We start from the raw sequence: 20,821 nt of genomic DNA, 5'->3' as shown, positions 1-20,821 counted from the left end.
TAGGGACGGGCGATGGAAATCGATTGATCGAACAATCGATAGTTCTTACAAACAATCGACTACTAAGCAAACTCCCTAATAACACAGTTGCTTAGCAAAAAATTTCCTTGAACCCTGATAGCCACTTTAGCTTAAAATTGGCGGTAATTTTACAGTAAAATTGCCTAGAATTTGCAAAAAATTTGACAGCAAACGTCGGAAAGATAAATTTACGGTTAATGTTTGCTCAATTTAGAGGTAACTTATTTTTACTAGAAAAAAAAAAAGTCAGTAATGTTCATTCTTACCATTTCAGAAAGTAAGCAAATTTATACATAAAATTGTCTACAATTTGAGGGTGAAAAAATACTTAACAATTTTTCAAGTCAAATTAACAATAAATTGATACAAAAATTTGCCTGAAAATTAACAACAACTTTTTTCTAGTCAACTTTGAAAGTGAATTTGGATTTTAATTCGGGTAGTGAATTTACATCAAATTGTACAGCAAGTTGTATATAAATTGTCGTTAAAAACGGAAAATTCCGAAGTTGACGAAAATTTAGGGAAACTTTTGTAAAGTAAACTTTTGCTAAAGCAAACTGTGCTATTAGGGTCCCTGATAGCCACACTTTAAATATAATTGCTCAGCAAGTTCTGCAGTAAAACATTTTCGGCTAATTTAACGACAAGTTTCTGGCAAGCTTTGGCTAGATAATACTTGCATGCAAGTTGATGCAAATCAACTGCCATCATCTGAATGTAATTTGACAGGAAAATTTGCCGTCAATTTGAAGTGAAACTTTCAATCGACTTAACGTCATTGTCTGACAGCAACACTTGTAGTCAAATTGAATTCAAGTTACAGACAATTTACTGTCAACTTGAAGGTAACTGCTTGCTCTCCAACACTTTCCACAAGTTGGCTTCAGAATCGGGAACTGACACGTAAGTGTGGCTTAAAAAACATGTCGGACAGTAGCTTACACTTTTAAATACGTAACCCATGTGATAGTAGGGTAAATAAATAAAATATTATTAAATTTCATAGACACATAATCTTGGATGGATAAAAACCCAAAACAAAAAAATATATATGATCCCGAACGAATTTCATTTGTCAGCTATTTAATTAAATGTGGAATAAACCGCGAAAAAAGTTACAAACATGTGATCGTAGTTACCGCGCTTTGTGTATAAACGTCTCATATGAAAGAAAACCCAATGAAATTTATTCAAAAATCTAAAAAACTACAGAATAATAAAAATATTATTACAATTAATATTTATTTACTTGAAAAAACGAAAATAATATTTTCAGTTTTTAAGTTTAAGATTAAACTTTACAAATGTATCTGGCAAAATATGATCGGTTTTTTTTTTAATTTAAGGAGCAAACTTTCATTTAAGAAGTAATTTCCTTTATTTTTAATAACCTCTTCCACGCATTTAATTTATCAACTTTTTCCAAATTATCAACAAAATTTTCTAATAACACTAAACGATAACCATTGGCTGTACGGGATAACCCAGAGGCCGGCTGGGCAAACAACCCAGCAAGAGAAAAAAAAAACACTAAATGATCACCAGCCTCCGGAAATTTATAGAAAACCGCGTTTAAATTTTTTATTTGCTTTACTGCGACAATATCTTACTGTACAAAATACTCAATTTTTTTATTTTTTACGTTCTCTAAATATTCCAACTTCTATTTTAATTTTAATTTTTTAATAATTTGTTGTATAAAATTTATTGATGATGTTAACAGCTAACAGCATGCATTTACTGTGTATTTACTTGACTATGTAAGCTATCATTAGTTCGATTTTTTACTACCAGATCGCGTGATCCAGTTTGTCAGTTCCCAATACCCTACGTCAATGATATTGGCAATTTGAATAATAGTACTAGGGATAATTATAATAATAATAATTATTATTATTATCATCGTTATTATTATAAACTGATACTTCATTATTAGCCAACAGCAATCTGGCACGTTGTAAAAAAATGAAGTATAATAGTGGGAATCAGGTAAAATGATTCTAATTCATACAATTGTATATTCCTCGAGGTATTAAAAATTTTTAAAAATCTAAAAAAGTCAATGACTTTAAAAACAGTGAATTTAAAGATTTGTCTAACTACTATAAATTTATTGAACTTGAATAAAATAAATTTGTTTGCTTCTGATAACTTTTTCAGAGAAATAAATGGTTATGAAAAACCGTCTTTTAATATAAAATTCCTTTGACTACTGTTTGAGATGAAAATTCACGAAATTTTAACTGTCAAGTATGTTTTTTTGCTACTTGTGTTTTTTGAATATATTACTCAAGCTCTCTGCTTGGAAGTAATTTATGCAATTAATGCTGGTGGAGAAACATTTACCGATAGTTTTGGAATTAAATACATACGAGATCCATTAATGGGGAAAGTTGGGACCGCTTCGGACTATGGAAAACAATTAATTATTGGCCGAATAAATCCTGCAGATCAAGCTTTGTATCAAACAGAGCGCTATCATCATTCAACTTTTGGCTACGATATTCCTATTAGTGAAGATGGCAAGTATGTGATGATACTAAAATTTTGCGAGGTTTACTTCAACTCCCCAAATATGAAGGTACGTGGAAAATTTTTTATTTTATTTTTTTGAATGTAAAACAGTTTTATAATTGAATAACGCTTCTTTTTTCCTCCAGGTATTCGATGTTGTTTTGAATGGTGATCATACAGTCGTTACTGATTTGGATATTTTTGAGAAAGTTGGAAGAGGTGTCGCTTATAACGAGTACATTCCTTTCACAATACAAAAGGGTAAATTAATGTACAATAACGAGGAATCTGATATTCTTGGAGGAAAAATAAGGGTGGAATTTATTAAGGTAAACTAAAGTTTCACTGACCGATTATAATTTTTATGATTTTCATTCAAAATTCTTATTCTATAAGTCTACAACTCACAGCTTTCTCTCACTTACATCTTCCTCTATGATGATAAAAAAAAAAACAACCTATCGAATTAATGGCTTAAAAAAGACATATGTACCGAGAAAAAAATTCTCCTGTCGGGAAAAATTTGTAGCTCAATTTTAAAAGGTGTCGGTAGCCATTTGAAATTTTCCATTCTAATAACACGCAAAAAAAAATTTTTTCATTAAAAATATTGTAACTTCTGAACCGTTTGGGTTAAAAAATTTCGTTCTAGAATATTCTTGTAGGGCATTAAATTTCCTAAAAATAAGTCTCGGGAGTCAAATTTCTTAAATCGATTTTTGGTATAGTTACAGGCCATCAAAGATAAAAGTAAACAAAATTATGCAGTTTTAAGACTATTATTCAAAATATCAATACTACGTAAAAATTATTGGACTAAAATTTAACGAAGCAAGTAAAAAAAGGAAATTTACATACTAGGATCATTAAACAAATAGTTACAACTTTTTTATTGGTATTGTATTCCAGTTTTTGGTCTATATATATTTTTTTTTAATCGTTAATAAAATATGATTTATTACAATGTGGATATTGCTAGAGATTTAAATGTACTACATGTAGAACAAATTTTTTAATTACTTCATTAAATTTTAGTCCAAGAATTTTCTCGTAGCATTGATATTTTTAAGGGGGTTATAGGGTTTTGCACTTTTGAAAAATCAATTTTTTTTGTCTTTTCTTATAGTTAAACATTTAAAGAATATATTCCCAAAATTTCAAGTCAATCAAAGCAACCCTTGCCTCACCCTCCCCTAAGTTGAAAAAAAAAATTTTTTTGATCAAATTTTCAGGGGGGGGTGGGGGCTCAGAGGACTCTTGTCTCAGAGGACTATGTCGCCCCCTCCTCCTCTTAGTTGAAAAAAATAAAAATAAAAATTTTTTTACTTTTTTTTTTCTAAAACTTGAAACACATTTTTCTCGATACTACTTTTTCAAAGTCCATAATCACTGTCATTTGAAAACTACATAACCGATTCATTTCGAACTTGGAACACACTTTTTACATATAAAAAACCTCCCCCCAACGTTGAGTTTGAGATATTTTTTTTACATTGAGGATTTTTTCCACCCTCAAAATGACGGAATTTTTCGTGAAAAATAGCACTTTTCACTTGACATGATCACCAAAAATGTAGAAATGAAAAAAAAATTATCAGAGATCGTTGAGGGGTGGATTTGATAATACTTTAACTAAATTTTAAGGGTACTCGACTTCGTATAATTTTTAGCTGAGATACAGTGATCACCGCAAATCTTTTCAAAGGCGTTCTTGAAAAAGCTTTGTCACCGGCTTGTTAGTAGATATTTTCGCGTAAAAATTTCAAGGAATGTTCTTGAAATGACACTTAACAATGTACAAAAGGTTCAAATTAATTTACTCTATCCATATAGCTCAAAAAAATTCACAAAAAAAGTGTTTTTTTTTTCACGCTTAAAACAGAATTACGCCCTTAATAATGGCGTTTTAAAACTATAATTCTGTTTACTCTAGACTTTGATGATCTGTAAGTATACCAAAAATCGAGTTTAGAAATTTGACTCCCACGACTCTTTTTAGGAAATTTAATGCCCTACAAGAATATTCTAGAACGAAATTTTTAACCCAAACGGTTCGGAAGTTACAATATTTTTAATGAAAAAAAAATGTTTTTTGCGTGTTATTTAAATGGGAAATTTCGAATGGCTACCGACACCTTTTAAAATTGAGCTAAAAATTTTTCCTAACGGGATAATTTTTTTCTCGGTGCATATGTCTTTTTTAAGCCATTGATTCGATAGGTTGGTTTTTTGGATCACCTTAGTGTATATGAATGGTGCAAGTTCAGTAAAAATTCAGTCCCTAGCGGATTGGTTAAAACCACAAAGGTGTTTAATTTCGGTTTCGGTTTATAAAAAGTTTTAGCAGAGCTCATCTTGAGCTTAAAAACCTATTTTCAACTGAAAGTAGAAGTTAATTATGTTAAAAGTCTAATCAAGCAAATTTATTTTGATGCTACAAACTGAGTAAACCGAATTTAAACTATTTTTAAACTGCCGAAAATATTATACCTTCTCTAGCAGAGAAGTTAAGGCATTCAAAATCAGTTTAATTCAGGTTTTAATCCAAGCCAAATTTAAGAAGCGTTATTTCAAGCATTGTAATCTGTTTATAATCGCTTCAAGTAGAGTTTTAAACAAGTTGATTTGTGTTTGTACTTAAATGACAAATCGCTTCAGTTTAAACGATCCAAAAACCAGTGGCTGGTAGATTTATGGTATTTCAGCAAGCTTCATATTTTCTCCTGTCACTCTCTCATACACAAAAAAAAATTCAGTAAAATTTATGATGTTAACATCATAATCGTAAATTATACTTTCATTACTGTCAATTTTCAATTATCTTGTTCAAAAACTTACATTTAACATCGTAATTTTAACAAAGCCTTTATGTATTAGAAAATCATTTTAAAAGTGACAACGTTAACATCGTATAAAGGACAAAAAAATCTGAAAAAACGGTTGACCCTACGGGCCAGCCCCGAAACTACCCGCGATTTTCGAGCTCTTTGAGCTCGAAAACATTATTGTCGATATATGTTCGAGCACTTTGACCTCAACTATACCTTTAAAAACATTGGTATTGTAGAGTCCTTCGAGCTCGAAAAAGGAAGGTTTTGTATCAATCTCTGAGAAGTCAGAAAATTGAAAATAATTAATAATGATTGTTTGTTCAAGTTTTGCTTACGATTATGCTTGATTAATTCAATGTTTATCGACAGAAATTAATAGAAATGATCGAGATAAAGAGTTACGTAAACTTTGAATGAAACCAGCAAGTTAATATGTATAAAAAACATCAGAAAAGAAATTAACAGTCTTGATTCTTCAAAAATTTGGTTGATGATATCATTTAAACTAACAAACCCATTGCAATAAATTATGTAGTGATCATCAAAGACTATAAAAATAAAGGGCCGGAATAAGTTTTGGAACATATGATGAATTGCATAATGCGCACTGATAGAAAAACTATCTTGATTCAAGAAAAATTTTTTCTTCGAAATGTGATTCTTATTTTAAAATTTTTAATTGTTTTAATTCAAGAAATAAGTTCTTAAACCAAAAAATTATAATTCTAGAATGGAGAAAATAAATTCTTTGTTTGAGAATTTTATTCTTCAATAAAGCACTTTTCGTTTTGAAACAAAATACTGAAATATTTCGCTTGAGAATTTCTTGCTCTTGGATTAAGATAGGCAAAATGTAGATTTAAGACATTACCAACTTATTTCGAGAACGGTGCGAATTTTAAATCAAGATATTGTAGTAACTGGTAGCTTATAAATTAATATCATTTATACTACAATGATAAGACACTTAAAGTAGAAATAACAACACCACAATTAACATCAGTAAAAGAAAGGCAAGAGAGATATAGTTTATTGAATACAAGATGTACGCTGTTACGCTGTCAATATATGACCGACTGGCTCCAGTCGCGCTTCTATAAAACAAGACAAGAAGGCATTTGTTTTATAGTTATTCAAATATTTTAAAGGACCAGTTTCACATTCGTTATAATATTGATTTACGTGACTTAAAAGAATAACTTTTTTTTTTATTTAAAATTAAAAATTGTTAAGTGATTTTTCAGGATTTCATTTATTGACTTCAGATATGTCAAAGCCAAAATTTATTAAAAAAAAAATTTTTTTTTCATTTCTCTGAAAACATCTTCCATCAAGACATTACTACTTGAACCAAAACTTAAAAATTCTTAAAACAATAATACGACATTTTTAGTTGAAGACAAGTGATCTTCTTTGTAGAATTTAATAGTATTGACTGGAGATAATATAGTTTCGGGTGAAGACATGAGAGTTATCCATCGAATATATAAAATCTTTAGAGCCGAGAAAATCTAAATCAAGACAAGAATTTCTTGAAGCAAGATAACTGGCTACTTCAGGAATATATTTTTGGCTCAAGAATATATATTTCTTGAGTCAATATAAATTTTCTATCAGTGCGTTATCCATGAAAAATGAAGTAAATTGTTATTTTTTTAATTTTTCATCGCTGACATCCTTCGGACTAATTAACCGGTTATGATTTTTAAAGCAGCATTTAACGCATTTTTGCAGCCTTTAACGCTAAAACATTATGAGAATCAATCAGTTTTGTGATTTTTGAGTTTATTAGAAAAAAACACTTTTTTGAAATTCTTTCGACAACGATATCTTTTGAAAAATTAATCCGATTCTGATGATTGAAGTGGCATTCGACGCGGCTTATAGAGCTTTAGAGCTGATTAGACTTTAAAATTAATTCATCAAGTACACTAAAAATTTTCCAAAAAAATATTTTTTATAATAACTCGAAACGTACTGTACCGATCAAGCTCAATTTTTTACAGGACCTTACAGGAATTAATAAGCCACTTTGAATGCCACCTTGGAGATCAATATCGGTTTATCCGTTCAAGTCATAAAATATTTACATATTCTACACTCACGTACATACACTCGGACATTCTTCTCAAAAAAAGTCAGGATAGCTTTCTACACGGAGAAAAATGTTGGCTCAAAACCTAGCAATTTTTATTATGTTGTCGACCAAACTTGAAACAGGAAGGGAAGCATCCAAAAAATTATTATGCTCTTATGAAAAATTATTATACCGCATCACAATTATTATAATGTATAGAAGTAATTGTTATTAAATCTTATCGATAAGTGTCTCGCTCGTAGTAAGTATTATGATACAGCATAATAATTTTTTGGATGCTTCCCTTCCTGTTTCAAGTTTGGTCGACAGCATAATAAAAATTGCTAGGCTTCGAGCCAACATTTTTTTCCGTGTAGAATCTTGAAACGGCAAAATCCGTTCAAAATCTGGTTTTTGAAAATCGAACAAAAACCAATAACTTCCCTTTCATTTTTGAAAACTTTCAATTTTCTTAGCGGAAAATTAAAAATGTTGAAAAATCCGAAATGACATATCCCAATCACTTATGAACAGTATTAAATGAAAATTAACAAATGACAGTTAATATGCAAAAATAATCAGTCAGAATTTCCATTCCCGTTATTTAGATTTTTTATTGATTTACTATATGATAACGTTTGAACCTTATTAATGTTATTGCTTAGTAGTTCAGTTGGCTCTATATTTAAAATAAAAAGTGATAAAAATTTTAATTTTGATTTTTTTCATTTTTTTTTATATTTTGTAGTATTCATAAAAATTCTCTTCTTGGTAAATTTTGAGATTTTTTCGACGACCTGTTCGAAAATTGCTCTTTTTAGGTTTTTTGCTCACAACTTCTATGATAATGGTCCAAATCGCGACTTTTATTCTTTCATGTGATTTTCGGAAAAAATACGAAAAAGTTTTTTAAATTATTTTTCTATGTGGTTTTCAAGTTTTAAACTTTGAGAAAATTTTGTTTTATCTATTAATCGATATGATTACCAATTTTTAAGAGTTATTACAAATTTTTTACTGTAAACAGGTGTTTAAAATAATTAAACGTTACGTCTTTTACTTTTTTTACCATTGGTTATGGACAAAAAAATTTTAAAGCCAAAAGTGCGTATCGTTTTTTTTTTTTTTTTTTTTTCAATTATTATTAATTTTTAGCGAAAAAAAATCACAATAATGGTAAAATAGATGACTTTACAATTTAATTTATTGGAAGAAATATTTATTTAAATAAGAAAACGATAAAAATATCAATTCATGTGGACACTACTCCAATGCCATCTCCATTATCATTGTCTTTTATTTCTGAAAATCAAAATAAGGCACATTGTACTTAACTACAAAATTTTATAAAACATAGCCGTAGTCCATTTTTTCAGTAAAAATAAATTCTTCGTATTTTTTACTGTATTATATTTTCAAAGCTTACACGATTAAGTACAATCAGCCAGAATTTATTAATGTTGGCATCATAATCGGATTCACACAAACGAAATTTTTTTTTTTCATTTAAATAAATATTTCTTCCAATAGATTGAGTTGTAAAGTCATCTAGTTTACCATTCTTGTAATTTTTTTCGCTAAGAATAATAATAATTGAAAAAAAAAAAAAACGCCCGTTTGACTTAAAATTTTTTTACACGCCCTTTTGGTTCTGCAGAGCCGAGAGGGTGTATATTTTAAGATACGCCTTTGTTGCATTAGTAACGTGATATATATAATGTTGCGGCAATGTTTTGCATTGCTTGATTCTTGTTCAGATCTAATTATATAATTTTGATATTTTTTTTTTCAGGGCTATCGGGATAATCCTAAAATAAATGCAATAGCTGTAATCAAAGGAGTTATCGATGGTATTTCATTTTATTACAATTTTTTTTAATACAATAAGAAAAGTTACACTTGACGTTTATGTTGCAAAAGTAAATTTAACATTCGTAAGCACAAGCCGAATCCTAATATCAACATAACAGTTAAATTTGTGCTGATAACAGCACAAAATCAAGTTATTTCAATTTATTAAAATGAATTATGAGACTGTTATTAAAAAATAACATACTAGCTGATTATTAAAAATTATGTTGATGTTATGTGCGATATATTTAAAGTGTTTCCTGCTCATGAAGTCCATTTCATTAATTTATATCCCTGATTAAAAATCCCTACTCAGTTTATGGGAATTAGTTAGACATTTTCAATTAAAACAAATAACATTTCTAAAGCTTTAAAATTTTGATTTAGGCTTAACAGGATGCAATTGGAAAAATTGTATTAATTTATAGTATTAATTTGCGATTTATATCGATTCTACTCAATCAGATTTTCTCTTAATTGTGCTCAATAGATTGATCTAACTTTTTTAGTTATCACTATATATATATATATATATATATATATATATATATATATATATATATGATCGATTTTCGTAAATTAAACTCTATTTGCGTTCACGAACTCTAACTTCCCGTGAACAAATCTTTTTATAAGATTTTATAAAAATTCATAAAATTTTATGAAATTCGATCGAATTTTATACCGGAAATGGCCAGGTAACAATTGAATAATATATTTTATTGATGAAAAAAACCCGATGACCTAAGTTCCGATTCTTAGCCTTTGTTGCTATCCACTGCGTCGACCCACGTACATGATCGCACATGAATAAAAAATTTTTAACAACGTTTTAGAGCATTCTAAACCGGTAAATGACTTAGAAAATTTAAAATTTTAAGAACAGTCCAGAAAATTTAATGCATAAATGAATGGATTATTACCGAAAAATAACCCGGTAAAGTCAGTGATCGTAGCTACACAGAAAAAACAGTTAACTTCGTTCAAGAAAAATATTGTCTTCCGAATTTTCTTCCTTGATTCAATAAAAATGAAACACTTGATTCAAAATTTTTTTTTTAGTTCAAAACAGTAAATTCTCTTGCTCCAAAAAAATTTATTTTCGAAGTGGAATTGAAAATTTCTTGGTTTAAGGAAAAAAATTCTTAGCTAAAAAAAATATCTCACTCCAAAAAATCAACATTTTGAACGAAAAAAAGTTTAGTTGGGCCAAGAAACTTTTTCTTTTCACAAGAAAAAAAATCTGTCTATCGGTTGACCCTGCGGGCCAGCCCCAAAACTTCCCGCTGTTTTCGAGCGTAACGAGATAAAACAAGAATTTTTTTACTTTTTTTTTTTTTACATTTTACTCGGGTTTGTTTTTTGTTTTTTTCGTTTCTTCAATGGATCAATCTGAAAATTTCCAGGGTTTTACGGGGTACATTAAGCTGTATAATCACCTGGCAACATTGACCTTTCCATCAATATTTGCAAAGTAGTGATGAATTGGCTAAAAAACCAGAAAATGTCCATTTTTTGTGGGTTTTTAAAATTGATATTAAGGATGGAAAAAATTTTTTTTTTTTTTAAATCGAAAATGGAGCTTGTGGGGAATTCATTCAAGTTTCTCAAACTGCCCTTTAAATTACTGTGCCACCATTAGTTGCTGAGATATCGATAATCAAAGACAAAAAGATCCTTTTTTATTTGAAGGCTGATATCTCAGCAGCAAATTATCGTACAGAGAAACAAAAAAAACAAATTGTAGCTGAATAAATTTCCTAAACTAGCCATGAATTGATTTTTCTGAAAAAAATTTCCCGGCCCCGTAGACTTAAAAAACAAAACCAAAAAATTTAGAAAAATTTTGTCTCGAGCTATTTCTTATGATTCCGCAAAAACCGTGGCTCAAAAAATTATTTGGTAATTGTTTAGAAGTGGGGCTGACCCATGTTTAAATTAGCAAAAACCCTTATCGTAAGCAATTAGCAATGAAACCGGGTTGGTCATCCTGCAATTGTAGGCGGATTGACGATATATTTGCTTGAATTGAGTATAAAATAAGCGTCAATATTTGAGAGTTTGTAACAAAGCTATAAACATGATATAATTAATATCTTTTTGATATTTTTCAATGTTCCGTGCTATATTGCACTATTTGACATAATTTTCTTATTATTTTATGTATGGATACTTGAGTCAATCACCAAACTTAAGGTATATGCCATAATGCCATAATATGTGTAGTTTCGTCTTAAGTACGTTAACGGACTTGTCAGTAAGGCTATGTTAACGTACTCTTGCCTTAGAAGAGCCTCGAAGAGCTCGAAAATGTATTCACAATAATGTTTTCGAGGTTCTTGAGCTCGAAAACAGCGGGAAGTTTTGGGGCTGGCCCGCAGGGTCAACTGACAGACCGATTTTTTTTTTTCGATACGATCATTTTTCACGAAAATACAGCCTTCCAAAAACCACTAAAAAATTTATAAAATTTTCTTGTTCCTTTAATTTTTTGGATAAGTGTACATAGTTTTGATTACTATTTTAGCCTAAGTTTCAGTCCAAATACTCGTATTTATTTTGTATAAAAAATTCTTGTATTTTTTTTTGTGCATATGTATGACATACATTGTATGTGTATATTACAGATGTACCAAAATTGGGTCCAATACCTCCAGAACCTGATGAATACCATGGAAATCAAGAAGATGAAGAAGAATCACCAATAAAAGCTAGACATCCAAGTGGTCCTCGCACACCAGATCCATATTCAATTGATGATTCCTCAATAATGCTGCCTGTCTTTGTTGCTATTGGAGCATTTATACCTCTTTTGTTTTGTTTATGCAAACTTTAAATATTGTATGTCTAATAGATGACGAGGATATAGTAAAAAATTATTATGCTTAGTTATAGACCTTATAGTTTAAATATTAACAATATTCCATGCAATTTTAATATACATTAAAAACAAACTATTTTTTATATCTATAATTGCTTTAAGTGAAAGAGGAAATTGCAAAAAAAAAACATCCAAAAGTCATCTAAGTCATAGTAAACAAATATATTATAATGTACTTAATTTATTAAATTTACTTAATGAATTTTTTATTTATTTTTATGGATGAATAAGTGTATATGTAAATAAAAGAATTAATAATATAATGATTGAGTTTATCAGGGTATGTTTGAATTAATAGCAACTTACAGACTGGTGATAGTTAAAAATAAAAACCTTTATTATCAATTATCTATTTAATGCTCTATATTTTTGTAAGCTTCTTTTCTTTCTTTAAAACCACTTAACTTATTATCATGTGTTATCATAGATTTAAAGTTCGAAATTTATAATTTATCAAACGAAAATCTTCAACTTTTTAGATAATCAATATCAGTTATAAATACTTTAAATTCGTCCCGACGATAGGTAAAAAAATTAAATAATTATTGATTTTGCATACATGTGTTACGTTCTGGCTTTAATTACATTTAAACAAAAATTTTAGAAATTTATTTTTTTTTAAGTCTCGAATTATTTATTCGCCACAGTGGGCGAATAAACGGTTCGACACTTCTTAGAATCATATTTAAATTAATAAATCGTTACTTTGTTGGTGGGATTATTTCTTTTCACCGCCAACAATGTAACGGAAATCTCTTGCGATAAGAGAATCGCCGTGGCTCGTGAATAGTCTAAACTCATGACGATGCATGAGACTGGCCACGATGGTGTTCATCAGAGTAACCTGAGATGCGATACTGCAATAATTAATTTTTATATTTCATTGTACTCTGGATGAAAATCCAGAGCAACTAGTCAACCGATGAACATCCTAGGTCCCGGACGTACATCCGGAGACCGACTGGCTCAAATCAAATTATAAATTTTTAAAATATATTCACCTTCTTATCATTGAAATGTTTTGTTTTAACTATCGAACCCTACAAAATACTTGAAAATTAGAAAGAGCTCAACAACGGGTGCACCTGGGGTCGATTGACACCCTAACACCACTCACCTGGTGATTTTTCGTAAAATTGGATTTTCCAGTATGTAACACATGCAGTCTAGATTTTGGTGCTTGAACGTTAGACTAAAAGTATTGACCGTTGAGTCATTTACTTTATTAATGATTATGTCGTTGTTAAACAAAATAGCTCTTTCAGTCGTAATAAGCTTATTCATGTCATACAAAAACATGTGCTCACATGATTGTCAAACATTCAATTCATCATTAATTTATGAATTTCACTACTTGGTTACAATAATGCCATGTAAGTGAATAAAAGAGTAAATTTATACAATAATTAGTTCTTTATGGAGTAGAAAAAGTGACTGTTGGATTATACACTTAAAACAATTTTTAAATAAAACAAGTCAATTGAAACAGATATTTATTTTTACTTATTTTTTTAGCTGCCAAAAAATAATTTCAATTTAAAATTTTTTTTTTTCTCTAAAAATATGTTAGATAACTTTTAAGATTACGTTGAAGATTCGATAAAAAAGTTGGCAACTATTCTGATAATTTTGTATTAATCTGAAATTATCGTGAAAGATATAATAATACTGTTATTTTTTTTTCTTAACAATTTGTGTTATTTAGTAATTATCGAACTTTAATAAAAAAAACTCCCGAAAAATTTAACAATTACTGGCAATAAACAAATTTTTTGTAACTTGGTTTATTTATTCTAATGTTCACTAGCTTATTACTAATTACTATTAAAGTGTTGTAATATATTAAGGTATATTATATAAACTAAAAAAAATAAGATGGAGAGAAAGATAAGCGGAGGGAAGTGATGAGTATAATGTGCATAGTTCACTTACAATCTTTTGATATAATACAGTAGTGGGGGCAGATTAATCTAAAAATCAGCCTCCTCTCAGACAGCCGTAATATAATTTGTTCCTTTAAATTATTTTGAGGGGATAGAAGAAACCGCTCCTTCCATTTATAAATGCTTGTCACGATTGCAGTGGCATCAGTATATTCAGATTCGCTCTTGAAGACTTTATCAAATACATTAACTATGGTACAAATTATTGGAAAATACGAGCATGAATCGAGTGAGGGTTTGGAAGCGTACCTCAAAACAGTTGGTGGAGTTGAAAACCAAGAAGCTTCAAAAGCTTTCAGTCAAGGAAAACCAACTTTAGAAATCAGTCAAAGTGGTGATCACTGGATTATTACCGTATCCAATGAAGGCAAAAGTTCAACCACTAAATTTACCTTAGGAACTCCATACGACGAAACTATGCCTCACGGTCTTACTCTTAAAGTAAGTGTTTATTTATTCGTTTATTTGATTTCTCTTTAACTATATAGTATATTGTGTGACAAGGGATGAAACAAAACGATTTCAGACTAAAGTGAAGTTGGCTGACATTACCCGCAGTCTGAAATTGGGTTTCATCCTGTTACATACCATATTTTTCATGATTACCTGCATCGGAATTTCAAGACTCAGATCAGCAACTAGTCCCTGATTAAAAAAAAAGATTCACCCAATGATGGATGTATATCTATATTAGAGTGGTCCAAAAAAAAAAGTTTTTTGGTTATCATTCCAAAAGCTTCTCTAAGGCATAAAAAAAATTCCCTCGAAAGCGCAGCTTGATATCTCAATTCTTTAAGAAGCTCAATACATTTATATTTTCCCATTTAAATAACACGTAAAAATTTTTTTTTTACGTTTTCTATCCGGTAAAACTACGAAAAAAATTTTTTTCTGTATTTTCTATCAATTATTCTTGTAGAAAATTTAATTCTCTACAAAAAAATATTGATATAGTTTTTTCGTAATCCTAACGGTTAAAAAGTTATTGAACTTTAAGTACTCGTTACTAAGTAAATTTGAAGGAAGATAGTTTTAGAGCAACTCATTAATGGAATTGACACCATTACTAGATAATTTATTTAATTTTTATAGATTTGAAATAATTTTCAACTTTTTGAAAACTTTTTTGGTGACTGCATGTATTTATTTCAAAATTTAATCAAACTCTAAACTGCTTATAATAATTAAATAATTTAATAATCGTTTATATAATTATGAATAATTTTTCTTATTACAATTTGGATATTTTTTCCTATGATCAGCAACTATTTGTAACAGATATTGTTTCTGTTCTTCATCTTTTGTCCCAAATTCATTATATTTTTCAATTAAAGCTAGTACTTGCGGATAGATACTGAATTTAATTTTCTTCATATCTAATTATATTTTCTTTTATTGCGAATATTTAAAGCTTAATAACTTTTTACCCGTTAGGATTACGAAAAAACTAATTCAATACTTTTTTGTAGAGAATTGAATTCCCTACAAGAATAATTGATGGAAAATTCAGAGAAATTTTTTTTTCGTAGTTTTACCGGATGAAAACGTAAAAAAAATTTTTTGACGTGTTATTTAAATGGGAAAATATAAATGTATTGAGCTTCTTAAAGAATTGAGATATCAAGCTGCGCTTTGGAGGGCATTTTTTTTATACTCAAAAAAAGCTTTTGAGATAATAGCCCTTGGAAAAAAAAAAAAAAAATCTGGGCGTCGGTTGACCCTGCGGGCCAGCCCCAAATCTTCCCGCTGTTTTCGAGCTCGAGGAGCTTGAAAACATTACTCTGAATATATTTTCAAGCTCTTCTAGATCGAAAATACTATTACCTGCGAATATTTTTTATGAGCTTTTCAAGCTCTACCAAGTTGCGTTTTTTGCTAAAGTTTGACAAGTTAAGAATCGAAAATTGTTAATGAAGAAGCAGTTTTTAAATTTTTATTCTCGATTATGTTCAATGAAATAAATGTATCGAGGCAGAAATCAATGTCAGTGATCAAAATCAAGATTTGAGTGAGTTTTGACTTAGGTTAGAGCAATAATATATGAAATATCCGAGAAAAACATTAAAAACTGGATTTTCTCAATTTTTTGCTGATGATATGATTTAAACTAAAGAACAAGTTAGATGACATTCAATGATAATCGAAAGAGACTATAAACAGAAAGAGTTGGTATGATTTCAAAAACATTTAGTACATTATATTTTGATTTATCCGGAAAAAATAACATTTTATGTTATTTTTGTAACTTTTCAGCGCCGATATTTTTTGAACTAATGAACCGATTGTGACGTTCGAGGTGGCATTCGGCGCGTTTTATTGAGTTCTAGAGCTGATTAGATTTTGAAATTGATCAGATGAGTCACTTCAAAGATAATCGAAAAAAACCGTTTTTTATCATTTCTTTCGCCAACGATTTCTCTCGAACAATTTAACCGATTGAGATGGTTGAGGTGGCATTCGACGCGGCTTATAAAGTTCTAGAGCTGATTAGATTTTGAAGTCGATCGTTTGAGTCGTTTCTGAGAAATCACTAAAAAACTAAAAAAGAAAATTTTTTTTTTTTCGTAATTCGCCAATATTTTCGAGTCTGCTTCGTACAGAGATTTTTATAATCGTAAAAAAATTTTCAAATTTCTTGCAGAGTGTAACCACACGGGATGGAAACAAATTTATAACTGTATCGGATCTTCCTGATGGCAATAAATCAATTCGTGTATATGAGTTTACGGATACTGGTATTACTGTTGTAAGTAGATATAAATTCAAAATAATAGATTATTTGGATCTATAACTCCTCATTGAAAACAACTAAAATTATTAATTTTATAAATTATTTCAGCATTTGTCGGAGAATAAACATGGAGTTAAAGCTGTTCGTACCTATAAAAGAATTTAAATGTGTACTATCAATATATTGATGTTATGAAAATAAAATTAACATTCAAATAAAACGTTAAAAAAATATTGATTTACTAATTTTTTTTTGTATAAACTTTATTAAATTTATATTATTTTAAAATAGATTAGAAATAGTAATGGAGTATCATTAAGATTAGAAAAAAGCGGCTTTTATAAAATAGACCATAGTTTGTAAATGTGAGGATACACAGTTTTTTTTTTTATAATTTGCTTTTCCTTTATTTCACCTATGGTTTATCGTTATTATAATATGAATACTTTTACAAACTGTTTTTATTTTTTTTTGTTTTTAAAACTCATAAAAAATACAATAATGATAATTTATTTAAACCCTATTTCTCAATTCTAAACCTAGCTAAGTTATAGATAATAGTAGTGGCTAAAATTACCCAAGGAAATAAAGAATTTAAAAATTTTGCTTATCTTACAATAGTTATAAAAATTTAAAATATAAAAATCTGGCTCATGTTTTCAATTGTGTTGGTAATTTATATTTTTTATCAAATTATTTTTTTAATTATTCATTCAAGATATTTAAGAGCTCAGTATACTTGCATATGTTGTAAGTAATGAAAAAGCAAAATCGTCAAAATCGTAAATAAGAGCTATAACTCCGAGGTTATTTCGTTGCTTATTGAGGATATTTTCATTTCACTTCAAAATGTATATTAATTAGTTCAAAATACGGTAGATATGTACACAACAGAAATATCTGAGTTTTTAATTATTTTTATTTTTATTTTTTCCACTTACTTTAGCTTTCTCGAATTTTTCGATACACTATAATAGTAAAAAATAAAAAAAAAGAAGTGAGCTAAGCATTCATTTTTTTTTTTATTGTCTAACTTATAACGTTATTGTAATTATATAAATAAAATGAAGTAATTGTTTCATGGACAATTATTATAATGATGATTAAGAAAGAGAGAGAGAGAGAGAGAGAGAGAGAGAGAGAGAGAGAGAGAGAGAGAGAGAGAGAGAGAGAGAGAGAGAGAGAGAGAGAGAGAGAGAGAGAGAGAGAGAACACATGAAGAGTATAAAACTTTTTGGAAGTTTGAATTATAAATAAAAATATTATAAAAATGAATATCAGGAAGCCAACGAAAAAACTAAACAATCATGTCATTGTTCCCCATTATCGCTGTCAGTTATTTATGAGTAACTCGATCACAAATTGCTCATTTATTGAATTACTATAATTCATCAGGAATAATTTGTTGATTTTCTACAGTAGGTGTAAGTGAGGAATCCTTTTCCGGTACATTTTCAATATTTGTAATCGTTGCTGTATCTGCTGCTATAATTTTATTATTTTTAATCTCATTGATGTTATTCGATGGTTGAATTTTCGAAGTATTCGTCTTAGTTGATGTTTTAACATTCTTAGCAGTCGTGCGAGTGGATGACAGCTGTTTGGTAGCTGGAGCAGCACTGCGTCTCGCTGTTGTCGATACTGTCGTAGTTGTGGAATTACCGGTTGTACTGTTTGTTTTTAAACTTGTAGTGGATGTTATGCGACTCGATATTTGCTTATTAGCGGTTTCTTTAGTATTCTTATCGAAGACTGGTGGTTTTGCCGAATTTAATACACGATTTTTAGGAGCAGCTAATGCAGAAGGAGCCGTTTTGGGTCTTGAAGTGATTCCAGTAGACTTAGTATCCGCAGCAGTTTTTGATATTGGTTTAGATCCAGTGGTTCCTACAGAAGACTTTGATTTTGATGTCGTAGTAAGACGAGTAGAAGATATCGATGACTTGACTAGAGGCTTCGAAGAGATCGTAGTTGTCTTCGGATCTCCATTAGTTGTAACAGTAGATTTTTTTTCTACCGTAGTAGTTGATGAGCTTTGAGTAATAGGAGGTTTCGATTGAGATACAGAAGTTGCTCGAGAAATGGGCTTGATTCCAGATTTTGATAAAGGTTTACTTGACGTTGTCATTTTTAAACTATCGGTAGATGTTGGATTTGTAGCAACATTAGTTCCTGTTACTTTTTTTGTAGCAGTATGTAAAACAGTAGAACGAGACCCAACGCTTCCTGATGGCTTTGACAGAGCAGTAGGCGTCAATTTTATAGATGATTTTATTGTTGATGTTTTTGTAGCAGTTTTTGATGTTGGTTTACTTGACTTTGATTTCGCAGTAACAGTTGTAGTATTTTTTGCTGCAACAGCTGAAACTTTTGTTTTTTCCGGCAATAATTCAGTTGTTGTTATTTTGTCTACACCTTCATTTAAATTTTCAATAACGACATTTTCTGTAGGAATATTTTGTAGCTCTGGTTTTTCGAAATGTTCTTCAGAATTACTTTTTACAGTATCTTTATTGCTTCCAATAGGACTAAGTTCTTTTTCTAAGCCAGTGAATTCTTGAAGTGACTCTGAAAGTTTCATCGATTTTTCTGAACTAGCTATTACATTTTCAATTTCTTTTTCATCAACTGAATTTTTTAAATCTTCAACTATTGGAGTTTCAGCATCAGTAGATGTATTGCTTTCTGAAACATTCAATATTGGAATAACGAGTTCGTTGTCTCTTTCTTTACAGAGATTTTCTGCTTGATCTTGATCTTCCAATGTGTGTACATGATTGTAAGTATCTTCTGGCTCCGTAATAATCTTAATATCCACAGAATCATGGGAAACTAGTGTTTCTGGGCCAGAGAAAGGATTTTCCTCATATTGGTCTGTTGAATCAACCTCTTGATTATCTTCGAATTTTTTATTTTCACAGGAGGAAGTAAAAGATTGTTCTATTGGCGACTCAGACTGATTTTGTGATAATGTATGAATTTCAACATCCTCTAAAGTTACACATTGTTGAGACTCAAGCTGCTCTTTGGAAAGTAAAGAATTTTCCTGATTTTTGTTAATATCTTCAAGATTCTCAGTGATATCCATAAAATCATTTGTCTTTTCTAAACACAATTCAGACAACTGCTCGTTTTTTAAATTCATAACGGCAATTTGTGATGTGATTTCATCTTCCTTATCAGTAGAAGCAGTTGATGATGTGAATATTTTATTATTAGGATCTTCATGATCTGAAAGATTTTCCGAGTCTAACAAGTGATTAGTCTCTGAAGACATTAGATCTAATTCCTTCGGATGGATATCTGATGGTATAAGAGTCTGTTCTTTTTCTTCACTAAAAGAATTGATATCGCACAAATCAGAGTCGTTAAGATCATGGATAGCATTTAAATCAACAGGATTTCTAAGTGGATTGAATCCATCTGGACCAACAGACATAACCATTGGATCACTTTCGGAAGCACTACATGTATCGGTGAAGGATCCGTCAAGACCACTTGTTCTTTGAAAATCGGTGGTAAGGCAGCTGATGTTTGATTCGTCGCCAAATTCAGCTCTTGTGGATGAAATTTCTGAATCATCCAAATTCAAAGTAACTTTATGTTTGTCATCAAACTCCTCGAAATTTTCACGAATTAAAGCATTGCCATTTAATGAGATATTTTCGTCTTTCTCTTCTTCAAGTTCATGAGGGCGATGACTTGCTTCTTCTTTAAATTCTTTTGGACTTGGTAAACGGATATCGTCCATCATTGATGTCTGTTTCAATGGTGACCCGGATATAGGCATATCCATAAATCGTGATGGAATCAAAGAAGGGGATGATACTGGTACAAATTCAGCAGCGTTTGGATTTAATGAAAAGTCCATTTCTTCAGAATTATTGTTTAGAGCTGCGGAAAGTAATGATGTTTCGATATTTTCGTTTATCTGAAAAATAAAAATACATATTTAAATAAAAAAAAAGA

At 29.6% G+C, this 20,821-nt stretch overlaps 3 protein-coding genes across 7 annotated transcripts in view; 2 read left to right on the top strand and 1 right to left on the bottom strand.

The window, feature by feature from the left end:
• Nucleotides 1-1,908: 1,908 nt before the first annotated feature.
• On the top strand, nt 1,909-12,441 carry LOC130672405 (malectin-B). Of its 2 annotated transcripts, none has more exons than XM_057476975.1 (5): nt 1,909-2,053; nt 2,185-2,605; nt 2,685-2,867; nt 9,239-9,296; nt 11,925-12,441. In XM_057476975.1, the coding sequence occupies exons 2-5, from the start codon at nt 2,246-2,248 to the stop codon at nt 12,131-12,133; spliced, it is 810 nt and encodes a 269-aa protein (XP_057332958.1). In that variant the 5' UTR covers nt 1,909-2,053; nt 2,185-2,245; the 3' UTR covers nt 12,134-12,441. The 2 variants fall into 2 exon arrangements, with proteins under 2 accessions (XP_057332958.1, XP_057332959.1); XM_057476976.1 differs by having other exon boundaries at nt 1,991-2,013.
• A 1,088-nt stretch (nt 12,442-13,529) lies between these two features.
• LOC130672406 (fatty acid-binding protein homolog 6-like) lies at nt 13,530-18,073 on the top strand. 2 transcript variants are annotated; one of them, XM_057476978.1, is made up of 4 exons: nt 13,530-13,551; nt 14,261-14,562; nt 16,763-16,867; nt 16,961-18,073. In XM_057476978.1, the coding sequence occupies exons 1-4, from the start codon at nt 13,545-13,547 to the stop codon at nt 17,015-17,017; spliced, it is 471 nt and encodes a 156-aa protein (XP_057332961.1). In that variant the 5' UTR covers nt 13,530-13,544; the 3' UTR covers nt 17,018-18,073. The 2 variants fall into 2 exon arrangements, with proteins under 2 accessions (XP_057332961.1, XP_057332962.1); XM_057476979.1 differs by lacking the exon at nt 13,530-13,551 and having other exon boundaries at nt 14,225-14,562.
• The window catches only part of LOC130672403 (serine-rich adhesin for platelets-like), a 61,556-nt gene continuing 58,721 nt past the window's right edge, over nt 17,987-20,821 (bottom strand). For all 3 annotated transcript variants that reach the window (XM_057476972.1, XM_057476973.1, XM_057476974.1), the window contains one exon: nt 17,987-20,783. In XM_057476972.1, the coding sequence (XP_057332955.1) occupies nt 18,234-20,783 (2,550 nt within the window). In that variant the 3' untranslated portion in view covers nt 17,987-18,233. The remainder of the gene's footprint in view (nt 20,784-20,821) is intronic.

The sequence above is a fragment of the Microplitis mediator genome, chromosome 7 (assembly GCF_029852145.1).
Source record: "Microplitis mediator isolate UGA2020A chromosome 7, iyMicMedi2.1, whole genome shotgun sequence".
NCBI lineage: Eukaryota > Metazoa > Arthropoda > Insecta > Hymenoptera > Braconidae > Microplitis > Microplitis mediator.
Note: the sequence above shows the minus strand (reverse complement) of the source record. Positions and strands in the feature narration are given on the sequence as shown.